This window comes from Besnoitia besnoiti, chromosome V (assembly GCF_002563875.1).
Source record: "Besnoitia besnoiti strain Bb-Ger1 chromosome V, whole genome shotgun sequence".
In the NCBI taxonomy this organism is placed as follows: Eukaryota; Apicomplexa; class Conoidasida; order Eucoccidiorida; family Sarcocystidae; genus Besnoitia; species Besnoitia besnoiti.
The window spans coordinates 187,200-198,780 of NC_042360.1; the positions used below are offsets into that span (position 1 = coordinate 187,200).

At 56.6% G+C, this 11,581-nt stretch overlaps 1 protein-coding gene across 1 annotated transcript; it reads right to left on the reverse strand.

The window, feature by feature from the left end:
* Positions 1-687: 687 nt before the first annotated feature.
* Positions 688-7,366, reverse strand: BESB_058530 (WD domain, G-beta repeat-containing protein; the record flags this gene model as incomplete). The annotated part of the gene is made up of 16 exons (XM_029364267.1): positions 688-1,191; positions 1,680-1,748; positions 2,013-2,081; positions 2,374-2,542; positions 2,818-2,932; positions 3,222-3,329; positions 3,802-3,913; positions 4,089-4,141; positions 4,594-4,648; positions 4,856-4,908; positions 5,140-5,224; positions 5,515-5,634; positions 5,818-5,886; positions 6,056-6,161; positions 6,532-6,583; positions 7,258-7,366. 16 exons carry the CDS (start codon positions 7,364-7,366, stop codon positions 688-690), a joined length of 1,848 nt encoding a protein of 615 aa, XP_029218975.1.
* Between the last annotated feature and the right edge of the window lie 4,215 nt (positions 7,367-11,581).

An 11,581-nucleotide genomic window follows, 5' to 3' on the forward strand; every position in this document is an offset into this window, starting at 1 on the left:
CTCGGGCAGTACGAGAGAATTGCCCCGTCAAAAATGTGGTGTCAACTGCAGACGATGACGCAGAGTCTGTGCGGCAAAAGCCAGCAGAGTCCGAGATGACTGTTCGCCGGGGGGATAGTCAGAAGAAAACTGCAGGCCTCCTCTCTCTCTATTGGCAAGTCTGTGCTCTGTGTGTGCGAAAGGGGGGGAGCATGTGGTTGTGCTTTGTCATCACTGTGTTTGCATGGTATGCCAATTGCTTGAGTATCAGTACATTTGTGCCCCCGACGTAAATACAGCCTCTGATCGCTGCGCGGCGTGGAAACTCGTGTCGTCAGCTAGCGTAACTGGCGTTCGAGACTACAGGAGTGTGCAGCCATTGCCTGTGGCAGACGCCACGGTTCGGCCGTGATCACCTGACCCGCTTGAACTCCACATGTTTTTCAAAGATGATGACCTGTCAGACTGGCGTGTCTGCAACACAGCATTCCAGCCCCCCCGCGGAGGACTCATGTGCACAAAAGAGCAATACACTCGCTAAGGGGCGCGCCGCGTGGCTTCAGCCACGCACTCCGCTTCCCACTCTCCCTCTCGCGCCGCAGTCTTCTTGCCCTGCGCCTGCGCTTTCCTCTGGGAAGTGGGGTGAGAGGAGGGGGGGGGGGGGGGGGGGGGGGGGGGGGGGGGGGGGGGGGGGGAGGGGGGGGGGCTTTACGAAAAGGCGCTGCGCAAGTCATCCAGGTCGTCGTCGTCGCTCGTGGGCTCGAATGGCGCGGGCAGATGGTTCGCCGTCGCAGCTGCGGAAGTCGGGGCTGGCGCTCCGCCGTCCGCCACGCCTCCAGCCCCCGCCAGCTCGGATGGCTGCGCCCCGAAGGCCTCATCGCCTGCGAGCGCCGAGTGCGCACAACTGCCGTGGTCGTTTCCCCCGCCGGCCGAATGCGTCTCCACCAGGCCGTCGTCCCGGTCTGAGGGACTGTCCGCGGCGAAAATATCTCGCGCGCTGCGCCCGATGGGGAGGGGATCGTAGCCTGCGTGCGCCGAGACGCGCTGCTGGGTTGCTCCAGCACGGAAGGCTGAGGTCGGCGAATCGTCGTCGTCCTGCGGCAGCAAGAAACTCGTCGTCGTACCTCCGTTTGAGGACGCGGCGCTCCCACGATCGCCCATCGACGGCGGCTGCCAGAGACGGAGTTCCTTCGGCGGCGGCAGGCGCCAAACCTGCGGACTCAAAGAACAAAAGAAGGAGTTTCGTTCTTACGCGAAACCTGTCGCACCCTACGGCTTCGCTCTGCGCTGCGAGATACCCTGTAGACCGTGCCGCTTCGCAAATTAGCTGGCATGCCCTTATTTAGACAGGCACGGAATCGGATGCTGGCGCAAAGAGGCGACATCAAGAACACCGAAACCCACAGGCCGCGTCGGTGCTGTGTATACAGGATCCCCTCTCACTAGCGCCGAGACGGGTTTTTGTTCCTCCTATCATAAATTGTATATATAAAGCATCCGTTTATGGAAAAGAGGCGCGAACAAGTTTGAAATACACAACAACGTATAGCTGTTTACGAGGCGCCACACTGTGGACGCGACCGGACACAACCGCAGATGAGGCCTAGAGGAACCTGACTCCCCGCTTGGAGGCGCCGCAGCAGTACCAACTTGAGTTTACAGGCTTAAACAGATCTTCGGTCAGGGGGTGCGGGCCTTACTTTGGTATTGCCACTGTCTCCGCCAGAGACGACAATATCGCTGCGGTCCGTGAGCAAGAGCTGGTGAACCTGGAGAACCAAGGGAAGCGGGACACACACACGTTCTTTCAACGTCCTGTCGAGTCGCCTCTCACAGCCACACAGAACTGTGATCTGCGCAGGCGTGCTGCAGCAGGACCCCGAAATCCTTCCCCTTCCTCCCCCTCCCCCCCACCCGTGTGACGAGTCTGCGGACTACCCTGGACACAAACAGATCGGCTGGCTACAACTGCCTCGAAGTCATCTGGCAAAACTCCTAACGCAGAGAAAAGCGGCGCACTGCGGTGAACTCACTCCGCCGCCGTGGCCCTCCCACACGCAGAGGGGCTGTCCGCTTTCGATCGACCACCACGCGATCGCCGGCTGTACATACACCGCACACATCGGAGGCAGAATAACTCAGCGCTTTCAATTGTTCACACCAAAAGCCCTTGTCTCTGCGTCTCTCACGAAAGGCGAGTCGCTCGGATGGTCGCGGGGAGCTGCCGCGGTGTGCCTGGTTCTTGCTCTCCCCCCGTCGCACGCTTTGTCGCAGACAATGCTGGGGCTTTCACGATTGTTTTCGCGGTCAGACACCCTGATGAGTTTACGGTTCGCCGCGGCTCTCTGTTCCATCTGCATGAAATTTGAAGCAAAGGAATCTAGGATGACATACGTCGTAGCCGACGAGAAGCCGCTTTTCCTCCGGGTCGTACACCAATGAGAGCACCGGCGACGGGTTGTCCCTCAGCGTGAGAACCGCGACTTTAGAAAACTTCTGCTCCATGCGTCTCTGCTCGACGCTCACCACCGAGACGTACTCGCCGTGGCCGACAAACATGTACCTGAGAAGCGACACAGATATCCACCCGCCAGCAGACGTCTGCGTTCGCCGTTCGCAGTGGTTTTTCACGCAGTCTTCTCTAGAGCCTCGCAGCTCGCCCCAGTTGTCTGCTGCACTGCCGTCCAGGGCAGAAGGCCGCACTCGCGCCCGTGCCGTGGAGACACGCGACCGACGCAACGACAACCAGACAGCCGCATTCAACTCAGCACAAAGAAAAGACAAGCGCAAGCCTCCAGGGTCCGGAGGCCTCAAAGTGATGAGAGCTCCTGTGCTTACATTTTGCCCACGATGAGCGCCTCGACAGGGTAGACAGGATGCACCGTCAAGCCCTGAACGAACGAAGGCGGGTTGCTCTTGACGGCGTAGACAAGTACCTGGCCGCTCGACGTCCCTGGAAGCATGAGAAAGCACGCGGAGGCCTTCGCGTTGAGAAAAAAAAAAGAAACTGCCGCACGTCGCGCCGCACACGTGCCCCTAGACGCGACATGCAACGCGCCCTGCAGCGCTGAACCAATGCTGCTCTGAAAAAAAAAATTCAGAGCGTTCGCCTGAAAACCTTAAACCGGGCGGACGCGCGCCGTGAACGTCATGAGACGGCGCGCGCGGTTGAGCAACAGACTTGACGAGATGGAAGACGCGAGTCCTTAGACCCAAAACTCTGAACCTTCAAAAGAACCCACCGAGGTAAACCGTGTCTGTTTCATCGTCGAAGTGCCCGGTGGTCAGGTGCACACCGCTGCCCAGTCGCCGCGTCAAGCGACCGCCGCAGAGCATCTGGTGCGTGGCGACTGTAGAGAGAAAGGCAAGCAGCGAAGCACGGCTCGCGATCCATTTCCTGCGTCCTCCTGCGCGGCTGAGATGCGCCCACGCGCGACCCCCGCCATGACAAACCAGGCATAGAAGAGTCCAGAAAAAAACGGACTTCCGAGCCAGAGCTCACAATGCCAACATGCATCTCCTGCGCGTCACAGCCCCTCTCTCTGTGAGCTTGAAGGCAGTCGGCAGCCACGTCAAAAAAACAAGAAATGGTGGAGCACCTCTGCGACGAACAGGCGCAGAAAAGAGAGTTCGCAGGTCAGAGCGAGCGCTTCAAATATCACAGAAGCGACGCGCACACCGCCGGAGGGTTCCGCGTTGCACGCAGAGAAGTCAGATGGCGCCGAATGCGGCATTTAATAGGGGAAAATCGAAAAATAGTCGCGCCCGAGAGCGGCAAAAAGAAGGAGCTTCACAACGGATGCAGACACACGAATCGCTTACTGTCAATCACGCGGATCGCTCCGTCGAACCCGAGCGAGAGGAGACGCTTCTGCTTCGAGCTGCCGGGCGCGAGATGCATGACCGCTGCCGTGTGGAGGTCGAGCTCCTTGACCTACACACAGAGGACCGGAGAGACGAGCGGCAAGCACGTCATGGGCTGCCGAAGAAGCCGAATCTCGTGCTGCACCTACGCGCCGAAGCCGTCCCGAAACGAACAAGAGACGACTGCAAGAAAGGCGGCGGCTTTCCCACATGCACGAAACGTCGTCTATCCGTTGTTTCCTCACCTTGTCGATCTTCAACTCATCCGCGTCCAACACGTACACCGCCACCTTGCCGTCTGTATAAGGCAATCGAACGCGCCAAACGCTTCAACGCAAGGGGTACACTCGCTGTCCCTCATCAAAGCCACGATGCAGACTTCTCTGCACGATGAAGATGTGCATTCGCGCTGGAGAAACTCCCTCTTGAAGGCATGCACACCCACGCCTTGACCGACGTGCAGACGTTTGTGCAGTCACACACGAAAAAAATGTGAAGTTTAGGGTTAAGGTTAGGGAGTCAGCGGCCAGGCGCGGCTCCCGCGGCGCAGATCCCATTCGACCGCACGCTATATGCTCACGCCTATCCACCGCCTGCGCACGGTTTCTCTTTGCCGATCCCATCGCGAACAAGCAGGCGATTGGGCGCTTTTTCTCACCCCTCCTGTCCTAACAATACACACGCGAGCAGCGCTGGTTGCCTTCGAGATGCAGACTGCGCCGCCGTTCGCCTTCCTGTTGCCGCTCTCACCGTCATGCCCAACGAAAAGTTGGTTGTTTGGCTCATCGAAGAACATGCATCGAACCTAGAAAAAAAACGCATTCAGACACACAGACGGCGTCGCCGTCGGGGCGCTGCCGCAGCGAACACCTCCGCAGCGGGGGCTGCCCGCGCAGAAACCATCTATAGAGCAGCTTTTTTGAAAGCGAATCGAAAAAACGCCTCAACTCGGCTACGTTGCCGGATTTTGCAGCAGACGCTTCCGCGTCGAATCGCAAGGAGGCGCACGTACCTTCGGTTGGGTTTTAATCGACTGCATGAGAGACGGGCAACCCATGTCGGCATCTGCGCAGAGGCACACGAAGCCACGACAAACATCGAAAAGAAAGCTCGCGCGACGCCGTAATACCCTCTTCCCGTCCTCCAAGGCGGCCGTCTTCTCTCCTCCGAGCGCCACAGTGAAGACGTGTGAAGACGAGAAAAACCCAGGGAACCATTTGCGAGACTGGAAACCCTGCCCTGCCAGATCGGCGAATAAAGAGAGAGCTTACAGTTCCTAAATACTGAGCAGCTTACCCAGCGCCCAGACGTTGATCATGCCAAACTCGTCGGGCTCCACCAGACTCCACAGACGGCCGAGACGCGACAACCCCGTTTTATCCTGCGCAGACACATGCGTTGCACCGCCGGTATCTCTTTGTCTCCCTTGCGGAACGCATGAAAGCGCATTCCCCAGGACTGCGACAATTTCAACAAGTTCAGCAGCCTGCGACTCATGTTGGGCAGTGGAGGACGGGAGGGTCGACACACGGCAGACACATGCGCCACACCGCGAAGATTCACCCAGACAGGAGCGCAGATGTGAGACGATGTCGCCACGCGGTTGGTTCCCCATACAAGAACGACAGTGACGTAGCTTAGTCGGGAAATCTCTTGGGGAAGCACTCTCACCTCGTGACCGACAATCACAACGCGATTGGCGGGCGAGTATACCAGCGTGGAGACGGCGAATCGCTGCGCGCCTGTGCAGCAGACGCACCAGGGCCGCAGCGGCGGCACGTTTAGACTGGCCTGAGAAGAGGAAACAGTGAAAAAGACCGCGAGCAGAATCGCACGAAGAAAGACCGTAAGCAGAGAATACCTGAGGAGCGCCCTGCGGCCTCTTAGGGCTGTGAGTGCTCATATTCGGGACTTCCGGCGGCTGAAGCGGCGACCGAAAGTGCCTGCCTCTCCCTCTGCCCTGCGAGTACCCACCTGCTCATTGAAGAGAAGGAAGTCGAGCAGCGGCGCGGACGTGCGCGTGTCGGGGCGCCGGAGAAGTTCCTGCGAGAAAACAGGAAATACCCACCGATCCACATTTGTGCACAAGCTCGAGAAAATGGGCACCAGGATATTCGCACGGCTTGTATATTCATGTTTTTTCCAGATGCGCACGATACACTTTTAAGAGCCGGCTGAGGCAAATTTAGTGAGTCTGGAGGCGCCCACATACCAAGAGGAAATACTGGAGCTTGTGGCGCCGATCTGCGAGCGTGCGAGGATCCTGCGGCGGGCCTGCAAGCGTCTTGCTGGGCATCGACGGCAGTGCGCAGTAGCCCCTGTGCAGAGAACAAACCAAACAGAAACACGTTCTACATCACCTTCTAGTTAGACACTTCCCGCCTGGAGGTTTAAAAATGACAGAGACTGCATTTAAACCCCCCGAACAATCACTCATCACTCTCAGGGTAGTAAGAGTGCATGTGGTGTTGGGGACACCCGCGTGAGAGACACAAGAGACGGATGCTTACAGAAAGAGCACGCCACCCCGCTCCTTGGCTGGAGTGCAGCCCTCCCATAGCCTGCTTCAGAAACACGGATAGAGTCCTGCACGTGTATGCATACACTTTGGGCTTCTTAATCGCCACCCCAGGCTTTCTTCGACTTAAGTTCGCCTCCGTCCGCACAGCGTCTGCAAACGACGCTTACTCTCGTTCGAGGTCACGGTACAGTTGAGCGAACTGGCTGTAGCGACGCCAGACTGGAACGACACGCAAGGCAGCAGATGGAGTACACTCAGATGTCAGATACTCTCAAAAACATAACAGGCTGAACAGAAGAGTGATCCGGTCTACTACACTTGGTACACATACGTATATATATATATATATATATACGCATATGTATAGATCAGTGGACAGATACAATTCATTGAGAACTCAGTTCACACGTTTATTTTGTCATTCACACACACGTGAGAGAGATTTGTTTGTAGGGACGTCGACGATGCGCCCACATCTCCTTTGCGCGAATTTTTGCTACCGCTCAGCGGGCGGCGACGCGCGACGAAAGCCTGGTCTGCAGGCGCGCAACCAGCATACAGATCACCGCGGCTGTTTCCTGTTCAGCGATGCAGCTTTCTTCGGCAAATGAGGGGAAAAAAAGCTGTCTACGCTCTCTGTAGGAAATTGTACACATCTACATGCATAGACACATATAGTGTCCGTATATTAGATATAGATAGTATTTATATGCACATACTAAGTACATATCTGCGTGTGTATGCACCACGTCCAAGGCGTTAGTAAGAATAGGGCGTTTGAGTTGCGCTTGTTGGGCTCTGCAAAGTTCTGCGCGCTCATGACGAGGCCTGTGCGCCCGAGGCGCCGCGTCTCGGTGCAAACCTCGCCAACAAGCGACGCAGACCAGACGTACCGTCCCACGAGAGCTTCCCATACTCCACAGCAATCGCGTACACCACCGGGCCGTTTTCCTCGGTGATTTGGTAGCTCGGCACCGCAACCTTAAGTCTGGAGATGTCCATTTTCTTTGCGCGAAGAAACCGCTAGCTCAGATTTGCGTGGTGCAGTGCCCTGCTTCGACACACAGCGGCGAGGACTACTCCTGCAAGCCCCCGTCTGCTATACCGTCACGTTTTCGCAACAAGGGACGCCGAGGGGCGGCAGGCCGGCAAGAGGCCGAAACGCACAACGCGGGTGGGGGGGGGGGGGGGGGGGGTGAGGCAGAGCACGCAGACAGGCTTAATTGAAGACGTCAACGAGGCTGAGCTCGTCGAACGAGGAAAAAACATGCACAGGGAGCTAAGAGAACTGCAGCAAAGGGAGACGTTCGTTAGTGGGATACTTGAGCGCAGGCAGAAAGTCACTCAGACCGGACGCGAAGGAGTTCGGGTGCCGTTTGGATGAGAAAGGAAACATCGAGAGTCGCGCGCAAGCGCAGGCAGGCCGCGGACGAAGAAAAATGGGCCGGTCATTGAGTTATATGAAAAGAAAATGGGAGCCAGAAGGACGAAACGGCAACGGTAGCCTACGATGAACGTCCACGACAGTGCTGCGCCAAAGCAAGCGCGGAGACGATTCGTAAACGAAGCGAATTCGCGCAGCAAATAAGTGTGAGCACTTAGGCACTTCTCATGGCCAGACTGCACGTCATTTCCGGGTGAATTTCGAGTGTAATTCCGGCGACCCGGCGAGTCGATACACAGAAAACGCCAAGTTCTTGAAACAGCGACCTATTCTCTGAGACCGAAGCTGAGCCTTTTACACATCTCAACGGCCACCCGCGCGCCACCTCTGTCTCGTGCCTGCTGAAGCGATGATAAAAAGTGCCGGACGCAAATTAGACGAGGGTACCGAAAGCAGTATATGCGCTTTGGAAACAAGGGAGACAACATGACAAAAGGACGGCTGGGCGGCTGTGCCGGTGACGAGGAGCTGTTCACACCCGTAGCGACTATCTGTGTGATTCAAACAGACGAGAGATATCTCAGTCACCTGACGTCTTTCGTCCCTCGCAAGAACCCGGAAGGATCCAAGTCCCTTGCAAGACATTGAACTTTCCGCCTGGTTCGGCCGGGTCATTCGGCGAAAAACGCGCTCAGGACTTGCTGAATTTGACACTACTCTTTGCAGTTTTCCAGCAGGCTTCCCTCTCGTGGCACAAGCTTACACTTTCAGACCCAACAAGATAACAAAAACAAAGAAAGATAGAAACTCAGAGCCAGACTGTTTAGAACACTCAAACGACGGCAGCTTGGCTCGCTGATCCGCGAAAAGGAGGCCCGCGACGCTTGGCGGTTGCCAGCGCGGCCGACCACCTGAATCGGATGCAGGAAAGTGGAAGGCATGCATGCCTGTTCACCGACTAGATAAAAAATACTCACACTACAAACTTCAGTTATTACTCCGCGCACGCATACACCTTCAGGAAATAGAGCTTTTTTCGAAGGCGACTGGGCAACTAAGCAGGCACCCAACACGAAATGTGCACATGTTCGCCTTACGGGACAGCGGGCGGTCATCCAGTTCTTGCGGCGTGACCGTGGATAAAATCGGATAAGAAGAGCTATCCAACTCGCGAAGAACCAGCCTCATGGTTGGAGAAAGGAACCTTCGACGCGCTTCGCCGTTGCATGGCACGCAGCGGTAGAAAGCCCAACGAACAAGCGTATTTATACACACCCGTGAATGCATCGCACCCGTTCGCTTCTCGTTTACGTAGTCTCTCGGCACTATCGTTGCGAATGCGAGAAGCGGTGTGACTCGCCACTTCCGCGACCCTTTTTCTTGCGGACTATAGTTCGCATAAGCCAGGTCGATACAATAGCTGAAATTTGCTGCATCCGGCCTCTTGTATGTGGCATGGGGGCTGAGGGTTCTGAGGGTTCGTGTAGCAAAGTAAGGAGATTTTCTGAGAACCACGGTACAGTTCCATCCCGTAGCGTGCCCCTCGTCGTAGCCTGGACTGTTGCCTGCTGACTTGCGGTGTCCAACAGCAGAGGCTGCTTTCTCAGCATGAGCATTGTTGCACCACACTAAGTGCGTTTCAAGCAGAGTCACTACTCAGAGCCCAGAGTAAATTCTGCGGTTGTGCGCATGTGGGAGTAGCACAGTTGTAAGTCAGAGAGAGTTCATGACGATAAGCGAGCATTCAGCGGGCGGTGTGCGTAGCGGTGCGGAGGCCGGTGTGCCTGCCATCGCCAGATCGCTTGCATTCACACACTGTACGGGGGTCAACCACCGGTGTTACCTCGGGTATCCCTGTCTCCCGGTGATGCGGTACGTCCGCTTATGACAGGCTCTACGCGTTCCGTTATTACGCAGCACTGAGAGGAAGCGAGACATGCTGTCTGAGTCCTGCTGCAGTTATACTGCTTTATGAAGCAATGGGAACTATCATCAGCTCCCCGTAATGAGATGCCCAGCCACAGGAGAGGATCAGCGGAAACCTTCTTCCATGCACTCACTTTCTGCGGCTGGGCAACATGCTGTGGAAGAACGGTCTGGTTCTGCACAGCCGTTAATGGCAGCTGCGCACATGTCTGCCTTGCTGCTGCTCATCGATCACAACATTGTTCAGGGCGACTGGTGTCAGTCTGTATAGAGCAGTTCGAAAGCCCTGGAAGGGACACACACTAACGCTGGTATTCCTGGCAACACACATATTAACTCTGTGTTTCGTGGAAGTCAGCTGCGATGCTGTAACCTTCGTCAGATGGACTCCTCATCTGACCTCAGAAGAGAGATATTGACATCGCGTTAATGGCTGAACTCTCTATTCGATTCGAAGAGCAACCGTTATTTCAAGCATGCATCTCACCGGCTAATTGAGTGAACGAACTACGTGAGGCCGCGGACACCAGCGGGAGGGGTAGAGCTCCCCGGCTTGGCGGATTCGACTGATTCTCAGCGTAGCCTACATAAATACGCTGCGCAACTGCGGGGTTGACGAAGCGTGCAGACGAGTGTCGACCTACCTGTGCACTGACGGCGCTGAGTGTGAAGGAATGGACTGTCGCTTCGAAGTGCAGAGGGAGGTATATAGCACTCAGCATACTGGCGGGGAGCCTGGGCCCGCACTCGAAATGCTTATCTTATGGACGGGAAGCGTCACCGCGCCGCACTTTCTGACATTCGAGCCTTAGCGGCTAGTTTGAGCATCTTGACGTAGAGCTTCCTGATTCACGACACAAAGCACTGAGACTTCGGACCAGCAGGCTGCGGCTGCGCTTGGTGCGACGCGTTCACCTGGCAATAAGCAGCTCCGTGTCTTCGACATGACGCAGCGCTCTAAAAAATGTAATCCGCCCCAGCACTCTGCCAGCTCCACGACGTTTCTGTCAGGAACTGGGCCCGTGGTTTTTTGCCAATCCTTAGTTCGCTGCCGCGTGCCGCCACGCCTCCTCGGAGGCGCACACCGTTGCAGCGGCAGGCTGTGCCGCGGGCGCCGCCGCCAGAGATCCCTGTTGTCTCATTTCCGGCTCCACGTGTGAATGCACCATGGGTTTCCCTACAACCTCGCGGAGTACGCCTTGATGTACGTCTTCAACCGTGTCCACCTTCTAACTGAATCTGAGGGAAGGCCCTGTCTATGTCAAAGAGGCTACTTCGCTGGCCGGTAATCAGTGAGCTGTGCCGCCTAGCGCCGCCCCGTGACCGCGAACCGCTCTTGCACACATACCTAGCGCAGAGCGCTCCGAGGTCCGCCCACTGCAGACCAGCAGAAAACATTCGCTGTCGATTGCCGAGCGGCAGGCAATCGATTACACCTTACCAGCCGTACCTTCAAGGGAGGTCTCTCTAACTTAGAAGGGGCCGTCGTTCCTGAACGACATCATTTCCACGCGCCGCGCTTTCGGACTCGCTTTTCCCTCGCTGTTGGCGCAGGCCCCGAAGCGCCTGGGAAAAAAATTACTGGTTGCTTGATACTCCACCATTGCCACGCTGGATCTACACCGTTTCCCCGTTTGATGCTTCCCTCGTACGCTCTCCTCTTACTGCGTCGGCGTCTACGCGTTGGAGCCGCTGCTGTCGCGGAGACCGCGGCGCCTTCAATACCCTAGCTCCTTGCAGGAAGCAAAAGGGGCACCGGGAGTGGGGACCTTCGCTTGCTCGCTTCCCTTCCCCATTCATTCCTGCAGGCATATCTGAGAGGAACTCTCCGTGTGACGAAGGGAGGTGTATTCCAGGCATGCAAGTCCCAATTCCGCCTCGTTGTAACTTCCGCGGAGGGGCCGCAC